Raw genomic sequence first — 12,818 nt, 5'->3', positions numbered from 1 at the left:
CACTAGTTGACTTGAGGTTATACAAAAGTTAAAACTAGTTTCAACTCTTAAAGGAAATGTAAGTATGCCAGTTTCTATTCTTGAAGCCTGGTCTCTTCGTGTTCTGCTATATCCCATCTACAGCAGTCTAGACCACAGAGCTCTCTTCTGCCAACTGGCAGCCAGAGAAAAATCCAACTGAAAAGACGATGGCTTATTTTCACACACAAAATACGCAGATACAACTTAAGTCCCATCCTGTGATCACTGCCCTCTCTAAATTGACATGTGTAGGTTTTTGAATTGAATTGGGGAAATAAACTTTTCAAATTGCATATTTTAGCAAATCTTGTTGGTCATATAGAGATACAGATGAGGCCAAACAATCCAAAATAACAGTGCTGACTAATTTCATAATCCAGTTGCACTGAACTGAAGTACATTTTATTGCCTGCTCATCTATTCAGTTGATTCAGAGAGAACAGTATATCAAAACACTTCTCCTGACATCAACTTAAAATGGAAATTTCAATTCCAGAGCGTGGATTGGTATAGACGGAAATAGCAGAAAGTTAAATTTGTCCTTGTCTGTGAAAACATTGGTTCTGCTAGTTCTCCTACACCAATCCATATGGCTCACCCTTTCAAGAAGGAAGCCATCCTGTACAGCATCATTGCTGAAATGTCAGGGATGGTTTACAGCACACCTGCTACACTGCACTATCTTAGTCTCCTTCACTTATTAGGGATATTCTTGAAGCAGGAAGACCTGGATAAACCAGGGCTGTGACAGCCATCTTACTTCATCTCTCGTCTGTCTCATCTCAATCAATCAATGTTTGAAGAGTGCTTTTAAAAACTCAAAATGCACTAGGGAAGTGTTAAGTCTTACTTATATGCTGACTGAAAAGTGACTGCAGTCTGGATTGGCATAGTGTGAACTAGCAGAACCATCATTTACAGGTAAGAACAAATTTACCTTTCAGACTCCTGATGAAGAGATCCACGTCACATCACTCTCAAACAAGGAAGAGCTGGTTCCTGGCTTCCTGCTCCGGGACATGACCTGGGAGGGGTCTATCTGTGAGCACCAAGGGCCTTCTCTGCAAGGTAAGGTGCAGTCAGGAAGGGCCTGTTTGACAGGAGCACCTAAAGGCCAAGTTTTCCACATACGCACCTGAATAAAGAGCTCACATGGCTTAAATAAGTGGCTTCTAGAGGTTTTGGATGGCATCAACACTGCCATGACTCCGGACTTTAAATTAAATCAGGATTTTAATGGCAAATCCTGATGGCGATGCTACCAATTCCATCAGTACCATGGTGACGTTACTAACTCCTGAATAGTATGGAATGCTGAAACTTCGTGTGTGAGCAGTGCCCCAACAACAGGTAATGCCAGAGTAGAAAACATGCGAAAGGGTTTAAACAAAAACCTTCAAAGCAGAACACTGCCACCCAGTGTAGCATCCTGGAAATGCTCCCTTAAATGACTGGATATAGTTTAAAAACAGATGAAATCAAGAGAATGAAAATATTTCAGTTCAGAATAAAATTCAGGTGGAAGAAAGAACTTCAGGAAACGTGCCTCTCATTAGCAACAGAGTGAAAAGAAACAACTGCTCTTAATTGTGCATAAAATTGTCCAGTAAGTAGTACTGAGAAATAACTCAAACCACTGTAATTTGCTTTCACTGGTAGGAATGGTTTGAACTAATAAAAGCAACTATAGAAAAGAGTAAAAAGTGTTTAGAGGATAAAAAGGGGAATGCAGGTCAGCAATGAGCTCACTGTATGTGACTAAACTATAACTCAATACTGAAAACATCAAATTGAGTTTTTTCTCCTTGCAGCAGCTATTGCTGTGTGCCTGATTAATGCAATTTGCCAGAATTCCCATTTGTGCACCGTGCAGCCTCTTTTTTTTTTTTTATTTTGTCATTGTCATGGGCTTCCTGTAGGACATAAACCAAAGCAGTTCCCTACTTCAGTTTACTGAATGCTGAAATCAAGGGCATAGCCACTCTATTGCTACTGAATTTCACTAGTGTTACTCAACACTCAAGTCTGGAATAAACGTAACATGGAAGCACAAAAAGCACATCAAAATACTTTGAAATTAATTCTTATCATAAAGAGAAAGAACTTACCAAGATTTAGATACTTCAATTCTAAAATGTTGTTGTTTTAAATTGAAGAAGAAATAACTTCCCAGGAAAAAAACAAAACCAGAAAAACTGATGTGTGAAATCTACATCAGACTGAAGTATGCCAGGTTATTAAAAAAAAGCCAAATCTTACAAATCATAATTCCTCTAAATTTTCTTTAATATTGATCTTAATGTTCCTATCAAATATCCATACAGATATACCCAGTATAACCAGTAAATTCAATATATTTTACTGAATAACAAATTTAAGGGTAGATATGTCATGATTTTACTGTCAGCTCAAAACTTTGATCTTGAACAGAATAAGCTTTATATATTCGATCACACACATACAGGTGTATGAAATCCATAATATGGATGGTAAACAAACAGCAACTAATACAAACAAACATTTACAAATCAAAGCAATACAGCATACAGAAAATAGCAATAATCTTTCCAGAAAGTCAAAAAGAATACTGTTTAATTACCAATGGAGAGCAGGACAAAGAGAAGAACCTAACAAAAGAGTACTGATGTGTTTTTCAGATTCTGACTGGTTTAAATAATGTACTTTTCAAAGAAATAATTACAGTAAAGTTAAATGCAAATCATACCCTTATAACACTAACTCATATCCACCAAAGAAGTAGAAATCTCCAAAGAAAACAGCAGGATTTGCATTTTACTTGTATGAAAAAGGAAAATGAGGACAGAAAAGAAACAACTTTCAGGCTACTCGGCAGCACTGTTGCCATTATCTTGTGAAAATTTTTGAGGCACAGTGTGACCATGAGTGTCATCTTGGTTCACATTACTGGGGCACTGTGCAGTTAAATGAATGAAGCAGTGAGAAAGGGAGATACAACTGCTTTTAATAAAATGTAATGTTAGAGCATAATTTACAAGTGATCTGATGACTGTAGCTGTCTCTAATACAGGATGCCACACACCCTGAGACATTCGTAGATCCAATAGCACAGTCCATGTTATCAAACGATACTTTTTGATCTCGACTATGAAATCACTTATTACATGTACATAGCTGTGAAAGCAAAGTGCAAACATGCTGACTCAAGCATGCAGAATTTGATACAAATTCCCAAAGTTCTCCTAGCACAAGGCTCTGTTCTGGGCAGTAGCTGAGGCCTCTGAGCATAAAGGGTACTATTCACAGACTGCCAACTGCCAGGAGCCCTCAACTCCCACTGGTTTATGACCTGAGAGGGCTCAGCAGGAATTCTTGTGCTGAAGAGAAAATATTTCTCTTCTCTCTCATGGACAACTTCCATGAAGAAAAATGTTTGTTTTGATTACAACTTTCAGCACATAATTTAGAGCAAGACAAAAATTATGTAATACAGTCCACTTCAACATCTCAAATTAAAAAATATGCTGAGAAAACACTTTTTTGTCAAAGGTTTTACTTTAGAGACAGAAAATACTGACAATATTTAATTGTCAGTCTAATGTCTCATGTCTAGAATTTTACAAACTCATTAAAGACAGATGGCCCTAAATATTTTCCCCAACCCCCAATTTCCTCAGTCATTAAAGAATGTCTTTTTGTCTGAAACTTGAAACTATAAAACAAAGAAAACCAACTATTTAAATTTCAGATTTCTAAACAGCCTTAATTTTCCCCCATACTACACTACCTGGCAGCATGATTGACAGGGAGAATCTGACTAAAAATAAAGAAAGAAAACCCCAAATCTAAATAGGTAACAAAAAGATCAGTCCAACACAATGGAACAAGCCTGACTTAATCTAAAAGGCCTTTGGTACCTGTTTTCAGTACAGCTTGACTTGGCTGGTTTGTTACTCTGCAGTTCATGGGATGATTTTGTGACTTAAACATAAGAAAACAAATTCCCAAGTATCTAAGAGCCTTACTTTTTGTTTATGAGAGTGTATCTATGATGAAAGTAATTGATGGTGTTCAGAATGATTTTAAAGGACAGATAAATGATCTAAAAAGTAGACATACTCACATCATGAAAAATATTTGGATATTAACGTTTTGAAAAAATGTATTCAAGAACTTCCACGGACTCACTTATACACACACAGAGAAGGAAAGCACAAACTGAGAAATACTCACATGTTTAAAGCAGGTAACAGGAGCTGCTGTAAAGCTATTACTATTGATGTAGTTACCCCAGCTGAAACCTTCCACAGGGACAGCTGCTAAGGGAAAGTTATTTCAGTTAGGAAGCTGCTCATGAGGCACAAATCTTTCAGTGTTCTTGTTTCTGCTCTGTTTATATGCTGTTACCTGCTTTTGTCTTTGCCTGGTTTTGTAAAGTTGCTTGGTACTGGGCATATGCTGCTAATTTAGCCACTAAGGGCTGTTTTTGTAGAACTTTAGCCTTCTTTGTTGGAGGTTTACCCTAAAAAAAACCAAAACACAACCCAAGTAAATAACATCTTTCCAAATTCCTGTCAGGAAGTTTCCACAGGTGTGCAGCTATTTTTAACAGATTTAAACTAAAATCAGAAGTACACAGAGACTAAGTATCACACATGTATTATAAAATAAATTTAAAAACCAGTAGTAAGGAGTGTCCAAAAGATGACTTTTGTACTACTATCCCAACTTGAACAGCACTATAGATTCACTGTTGTTTACCTGAAAAAAAGATATCTCTTAAAAGCAGGTCAAAAGGAAGAACTTTTAATCTAACTTATAGCAATGCAATTTCTTGGCATTTGTTGCAATGAATTTGAGACAGGGTAAAATGGTATTCCTTGACATTTTCCTATCTTTTCTTGAATACTACAAACATGCCTCGATGATTACTTCATTAATATTTTAAGTCAATGGACATATACCTATTTTGCAACTCTATAAAGAAAACCCTCAAACCCAAGAAAGTGATCTCAAAACATGCAGCCATCTGTACAAACCCCCAATTTCACCACCACAGACGACAGAAACGATGTAAAGAAAACGGTGTCTGTACCGCTACCTGAAGCCTGGCCAGAATGCTGGCCTTCTTGGAGTTGGAGGAATAGCTTCTGGAGCACGACACACTGCAGAAGCGCTTGGTTTTAGAGTAAAAAGCATCCCGGACACCAACCATCCCACACATCTCACACGTAGCTAATCAGAAGAAAGAAAAAAAACCTCAAAATATTAAGAGTGTAGTTAAAATTGCAAAAAAAATTCAGCATGTAGAGGACAGAATGAAGGTCCTGGAGGTGGTACCATCAAACAGTTTCTGAGGGCTTTGCCCCAAAGAAAATTGCACAGGAAAAAAAATTTAAAACACCACTACTGATATCAGTGAAACAGCAAGAACCTCAAGTTCACTGGTGAAACAGTGCCTCTTTCTGCTCCCTATTAATTTCATCTCCGGTGCAAGTGAATGACCCAGCTAAATCAGCTCAAGCTGATTTTTTTCACTGTTCTCAAGGAAGCATCTGCTTTGAATCTGGGCTTGCCAATCTTGGTTTCCTCTAAACATAGAATACTTCCAACCTGAAATAAAATCAGATTTAGTGTTTGATTCATAAATTAGCGTATCCCAATTACCCCAGCCCACCAGTTTTCTTCTGGCTAGAATCATGTTTCAGAGATGGACAGCATCACCCACAGTGTATTTCATGATGAGTAAGACTCCAAGACCAACTAATACAAGTGAGACAACACCCAAATTCTGCCCAGAGAGAGCTCTACACTAATCAACAGGATTTTTCCCTGATAACAAAAGAAATCTTCCCTTTCAATTTATTTTCCTAGTATCCTCCAGCTCACAGCTAGTGAGGAGTGAACAGGTATACACTAACAGGTTTTATACAGTAGCAGTAATGAAATTTTCCTAATATAGGAAGAAATATTTAAATGTATTGTATGTGTAACAAAGGGCAGAGAAAAGGTATGCCCTGGCATAGGCAGAACACACTGACATGGCACTCAAAGCTCCAAGAATAAAACCAATGCACGTGCGAACACACAGACACATGTGCAAACACAACACATTTGTCAGGAGGGCAGATGTTCCCGTATTATTTCTTCCCTGTCAGCAGGATTCAAACCCTCCCTTATTTCAGTTTAGCACAACACAAACAATTCCCCTTCTCAAAACCAACCCACCCCAACCCTTTAGCTGCTTTGGTCCCTTTTCAGTTGGGACCAATATTTGGGATGGGACCGTCACAACCCAGCACATGCTAAAATCCATCAATATCCAACTCCTTGCACTCACACAGCACATACTTACCCATGCCAGATTTGCCATCTGGATAAGTATAAACTTGCCCATTGTTCTTGATAATTGGGAGACTGGATGGCAAAGGAGCAACCTCCTCCTCACTTTCATCTGAACTGGAGCTGCTGCTGGTGTCCTCACTACAACTATCATAACCGTCAAACATCCCGAACGAGTCTCGGTGCTTCCTTTCCACTCGCGAACTATGTTCTGTCTAAAAATTAAAAATAACCAAACAACAAAAAAACCAAAGAATAGCAGAATGTTCTGAATGAAAAGATTTCAAAGTCAAGCTTAAAAAGTTGCACTGCTCAGTCTTCAAATGTAGATATTCTAAGGCCCTGCTGTATCAGCACAGACATGAGCCATGTATTGCCAATTGCGTGAGCATTGGTATAATCAAAACTGGCCAATTTTTGGTGTTGTGATATACAGAAAGAAAAAAATCTATCTCATGGTCCACTGAAAATACACAGGAGGCATCCATACATTTAATTTCCTTGGTATCTTTAGAGTTCATTAAGTCTGATGAGCTGAACATGACAGCCACACTGATTCTTATATGCAGATGAGCACATTCCAGATGGCTGCAGCCAATTCCACTAAAATTCATTCATTTGAGAAAGCTGGGCAGAGAAATGACAGTTCAATCAAGAGGGCACTTATACCACAGCAAAAGGCATGAGAGGCTCTCTGCTCTTATTGGCTTGTGAGGTTATCCATAAATCACTCAGCTCCCCTATGACTCCCATGCAAAGCAGGAACACCTCTCCAGCTCACAGGGCTGTTCAGAGGATTAATACATTAACAATTATGAAGAGCTCAGTTACTATGGCAATAGGGCCTGTACAAATGCTGAAAGAGAGAAAGGTGACTAATTTGCCACTGTCATATACAAAAAACTTGTTACATAATAGTTTTTCTATAATAAAAAAATCTGAAGTAGGATAAAACCACACAATTTTGTGGAAGGCATGACAGTTAAGCAATTTCCAGCAAAGACAGTAAGGAAGCAAGAGATTAACTGATGTACTTTTTCTGAGGCACATCCACCACATGCATTTTGATACAGTGACAATTTTCACTTATTAATATCTTACACAGCTCCATTGAAACAAGGCTATTCCTGTGTGAGCTGCCCTCATTAGGCTAAAAAAAAATTTATGGTTTCATATTATTTCCATAATCTTAGTATCTACTAAGTTTAAGAGGAAATAAAGAAAAAAAAAAAAAGAAGAAATTCTACAATAAAAGCACAAATTAGGGGAGTAAAGCACAGACAAGAAAATAAGAAAAATTTAAAAAGCCTTTGGCTCAACTTCCTTTTCCAAGAGCGAATTTTATTTAAAAGTAGACAGAAAAGTAATGTGATCAGGCTTTTCCTTCTTAAATTACATTTGGATTCATAGCTTCAAGATTTTGCCACAATTCCCCAAATCCCTTTCCTAGAGCATATGTCTGAACATCTTTATTGTGAGATCTCATTCAAGCCTTTTTCTGCCATGCTATGCCTTTATTATAATATAGTCTACTTTGCAATCTAATTAAATCCTATTATGTAAGAATTTCCTAATCAGCACAAGGGAAAACTGATTTTCACACTGACCCAATCCTAGAATGCAATTAATAAAAAAAAATATTCTCCAAAAACTCAGTAAGCACAAAAGGTTATGCAATAAGGCAAACACTTTAAACCCACTCACAGTAGTTCTGAAACAAAACAACCAAGTCAGTGTAATGTTAATTATGAATATACACCCCAGCCAAAAAAAAAAAAAATTAAAGATTGTATTAAACCAAATCAAATTTAGGATAGGGCATAAACCGACAACTTTCTCAAGGCACTGAAACCAGCCCATGAGATTGTTAGAGGAAACAGTGAGCCACGGCAGACAAAGCCTGGCCCTGACCGGTACTGGCAGCAGTGTCACCTGTCCCATCTGCCACCAACATGCATGCAGTGACTTGTTTGTGTGTGGACATGTGTGCAGCTTAAGGCAGAAAATGAGCACAATGTTGCCATGGATACAGTGTCCTGCCAACATTGCCAGGAATTTTCAGAGCAGATGATGAAAACTAGTCATCTTCCTCAAGACTTCAGGAACTCCTTAACATCTCACACTATTTATGTTCTCTTTACCACCATCTCTGCTAAGATATAAATTGTGATTCTATATGAACCATTCCCAGCAGGATTACCAGAGCACTATGATGCTTAGAAGGTTTTATGAACAGATACTTGTGGTGTTTCAAAGCCCAGGGAAGGATCTCCCTCTTCGTTCCCTTATCTTTAAGACAGCTGGTCTGATTTCACTAAGAGATTAGGGCCTCATCCCATACCAAGGTGTGATTCTATGGCTTCAGCCCTCTTATGGAGGCTGCAGTACAAGCCTGTCTTAAAATATCCCCTTCCCACTCCAGAATGGAGAGCCCTGGACCTATAGGGTGGTAACTTTGCTCAGTGGTCTGAAATGCTGATGCTGCTCAGAAGGAATTGAAGTGCAGCCCATTCCCAGTCCCACCAATTCCCCATGCCAGCTCTGCTCCCACTGCCAAGGGAGGTGGAAGAAGAATTGGGAAGCTGGGGGCAAGGTGAAAGACCAGAAGCTGAAGCACAGGGCAAGGTGATTACCGCAACAGTGCACCTGGCTCTTTTTGTTGTTCTTTTGCATCACTTCCATTTAGAACCTCAATATTACTGCTAAGCTCTCTGCCAAAATATCCACAGATGGGAAGGAAAACAGCTTCTCTTTGTAAATGGAAAGTCGTTCGCTCAATAAGGAGAAAATCATTCTTCAATTTTATATAACTTCAAAAGTAGCAATCATCAAGTTTTTGAGTATAACTACACTATCAAAACAAACCTCATGTATCATCTTTCCATTTACTTAATATTCAGCCAAACTGTTCCAATTCAAAATTATTGAATATCAAATCTACAATTCAAATCAGTAGTTTTGCTTATTACTTTAAAATAATACTGTAGTTTTTATAAAACATTTGTATCCCAGCTTTTGCCAGATAATTTATGCAGGGCATTCTTAATGTTAATTTGTAGTTATTACCTGGATTGCAATTGGGGAAACTACTCAAAATGGTTTTTGAGATTTCAAAAAGGCAGAGTTTGCAGGAAAAAAACCCAACAAAATACTTTGTACACAAAAGTAAGTGAAAATTAGGGAAGATGATATACAAATACCTATGCTGGAATTTTTTGATAATAAACACCACAGAGGTTCTTTTTAACCCATGTTGAAACAAAGCCATGTAGGAACAAAGTGAACAAACCCATGTAGGAACAAAGTGAACATGAGGAAGCTTTGATAATCCTTCCTGGAGAATTCAGATGAAGAAAAAGAGCTCTAATATCTGGAAGTGAAAAAAGTAGGAGCACTGCTTGAATTCAAAGGTGAAAGACACATCCTTACAAAAAGGACAATGTATACCTCACACAGAATTATAACCAAGATAAAGCAGTGGCTTTGGTACAGCAGCAGTTTGCAATTTCTGCTGAGTCCTTGCTAATTGGTTCCACCTTTTTCTTTTGAAAATTAAGTACAAAATTTCCCCCTTTCTGATTTTCTAGGGCCTCAGTCTTTTTCCAGAAGCTCTCAACCATCTCATCAATAGTTCCTGAAGTGCTGGTGGTCTCTAATACACTATGGTGAGCTTCATCAGAGATACCAGGAAATTGGAATCATCTACCTTATGCACACATTCTTTCTCCCTCTGTTGTTATCTCTCCTATTTTCAGAAAAGGCAAAAGGAGAGCACAGGAAATGACAGATCAAAGAGCCTCATCTCATCCCTGATGAGGTAAGAGAACAAGCAATGTTGGAAGTCATTTCTAGGCATGTGAAGGACAAGCAATTCTTGACGAGTCCTTTTAGGCTTCACAGCCTTGCAACACCTTGTCTGTATGAAGCTGCATCTCCCCACAGCAGCTGCAGGTCCTTGAATTCAAACAGAGGTGTGCAAAAAAAAACCAACAAACCAAAAACCCCTTAAATTAACATAAAACCAGCTTCCTACTCTTCAAAGCTGGACTTAGCAGTAAAAATCATGCTGAGGAGATTGTATTTTCCTCAAAACACAACCTAAACAGTATTCAGCTTCTAACAAAATAGGGACCAGCCTCCTGTCTATCCACAGAAACTGCTTGGAGCAGGAGCCTGGCTTGCTATTAAACAGAACCTTGCAGCTGGTTAATGCCAAAAGAGCAGCAGCTTGAGTAACTACTCTGCTAATAGAGTCTATCTGTACACTAAGCAGAAGCAATGCACAAACTAAAGAACAAGACAAACTTTCAGGCATTCTGGCTAAGGTTTATTTTCCCAATAAGATTATTGGTTCCCCAACAGAGGTTTTTAGTCAGAGCACTATGAAATGTATCATGAGCAGTACTAGCAAATTACCCTGTACTATTTGCTCAGGGGGTTTCTTGCATACTTTTCGTTATTGAAGGGATGGGTGGAGAAAGGAACTCTTAAGAACTGCTTTCTTTTTCTGCCCAACTTCCCATTTTCCTGCTCTTCCCCTCCTCCCTATGAATACTTGACAGAGCATTTTTAAGAAATACTCTTAAATAGGCATTACATAGGGTAAATAATATGAAAAAGAACACAGGGAAACTGGTTTCCCTGAGAGCAGGAAGGCAACTCTAAACAAATAAGAAAATAAGCAGTTTCTCACTCTAAGCATACATTTTTATATACATATATATATATATACACACACACATTGAATTTTATCAACACAGTATAGCATACATTCTTTGAGTTTAGTAACTAACCTTACAACACAAAAAAGTGGGCACAAAGGGTGAGAAATCCATGGCAAAACCAGAAACCATTTCATGTTATTTAGACATCAAACACTTAGGAAATGGCTTTTAGCGTCTTGATGAAGACTATGCTCAAGCACTGGCAAAATTTATGCAAAAGAGTTTTGAAGTTAAGAACTTGCAAGAAAAACACCCCATTGTTATGTAACCAAAACTACTAGGAAAGTGCAGCTGGCCACAGGAGGAAGATCCAAAGCAGCCACAGAAAGGTTTCAAACCACTCAAATGGTTGTTGTTACTTTTGAATTCAATCTGGGACTTGAACTCAGAACGGAAGCAATTTGGAGCTTGGAGTACAAGAGCTGTAGCTCATCAAAGGTACACCAGCACTTGAACAGAGGCATCACTTCCTATATTCAGCTCAAACCCTCCCAAAGAGGACAGAACTATGGACAGATGGGATCTGAGGCCATGGTCAACAATGAGGTCACCACAACCTTCAAGCCAAGGGTCGTTCATAAGACAGATTTACTTTAATCACATATCCTGGATGGATCCAAGGGTATTTCCAAGTTAAAATTAAACTTGATGCACAGGTTTTGTTTTCAACAGTTCATTGATGCTTTATGCTACAAACTTAGTTTCAGCTCTGGATGTTAAGGAAACATGACAATAGAACTAATTTATTACAACTCTTCTGATTGCAAGTTAGCCAAAATAATTTACAGTAGAATAGTAGCTTGTCCCTGTGGAACTGAAGCCTAATTGTGCCTCAGAACATGACCAAAAAAGAAAATTCAAACATGACACCAATTTAAAGAAAACACACTTTCAGCTTTCATTAAAAACAAACAAAAACCCCCAAAACTAAACATCTTGGGATTCTTGGAAATCAGAACCAACCAAACTTACTTTTTTTATATAAGCAACTCACCTCTATCTGGAAATGTGCCTTCCACTCTTATTATAAGTAAAATCTCTGCTGGAAAATTACAGAAATGTTTTTTCCTGTCTCTTCATTTGCTATGTATGACAGCATTTTGTCTGAAGCCAGTTTCTGCTGTTTGCCAATGGTTTTGTCCATAGCCTCTTCCCCAGGGGGTTTCACACAAGAGGGGAGACTCTTTCATAAAAAAATATATCACATTAGCAGGAAATTTTGGAGGGGGGGGGGGGTGTGATGATTAATCTGTGAAATATCTGAGTTTTGATAAAACTAAAAATCTACTACAAACTATCACATTTCTATAAGGCTCCTAGAGAAGTAAGGCAAAGGAAGAGGCAAATATTTCACTTTAAACACTGCGTTACCATTAAAATTAACAAACAAACAAACCCCCAAGTGAAATAACAAATTAAATTTTAAGAACCCCAAAACCACCACCAACCCAAAACCAAAGTCTTCAACACCTAAATTCATTCCATGCGCTCAGAGCCAGGTTCAGCAAAGGATCCCAAGTCCCCAGAGTGCACCAACTTACCTGAGAAATGAAGGAATGCAGTAGTGGTTTGTAGAAGACATGAAAATCCTTGCAAAGTTAAATCAAATTTTAGAAGGTAAGAGAAATGCAAGCCAATGAGAGAGAACATCTCTGAATGTTACCACTGTTGCCAGGGGCACCTTGCTCTTTAAGGAACAATGAAGAGAATTCTTAACTTTCAGTCTGCAATCTTTCTGTATGTGCACAAGCC

At 38.1% G+C, this 12,818-nt stretch overlaps 1 protein-coding gene across 7 annotated transcripts in view; it reads right to left on the bottom strand.

The window, feature by feature from the left end:
* MBTD1 (mbt domain containing 1) overlaps window positions 1-12,818 on the bottom strand; it is a 35,609-nt gene that overhangs the window by 21,389 nt on the left and 1,402 nt on the right. For 3 of the 7 annotated variants that reach the window (XR_014616617.1, XM_084218243.1, XM_084218245.1), the window contains exons 2-5: window positions 6,356-6,557; window positions 5,096-5,235; window positions 4,408-4,522; window positions 4,234-4,319 (exon numbers count right to left, since the gene is read on the bottom strand). Coding sequence is in view for 6 of the 7 variants with exons in the window: in XM_084218243.1 (XP_084074369.1) it covers window positions 4,234-4,319; window positions 4,408-4,522; window positions 5,096-5,235; window positions 6,356-6,557 (543 nt within the window). In the remaining variant the exon portion in view is untranslated. Of the gene's footprint in view, window positions 1-4,233; window positions 4,320-4,407; window positions 4,523-5,095; window positions 5,236-6,355; window positions 6,558-12,060; window positions 12,250-12,818 lie in introns of all 7 variants that reach the window. The other 4 variants (XM_084218248.1, XM_084218244.1, XM_084218246.1 and 1 more) reach the window with 4 other exon arrangements.

Source organism: Fringilla coelebs, assembly GCF_963513975.1.
Source record: "Fringilla coelebs genome assembly, chromosome: 19".
Lineage (NCBI taxonomy): Eukaryota > Metazoa > Chordata > Aves > Passeriformes > Fringillidae > Fringilla > Fringilla coelebs.
Note: the sequence above shows the minus strand (reverse complement) of the source record. Positions and strands in the feature narration are given on the sequence as shown.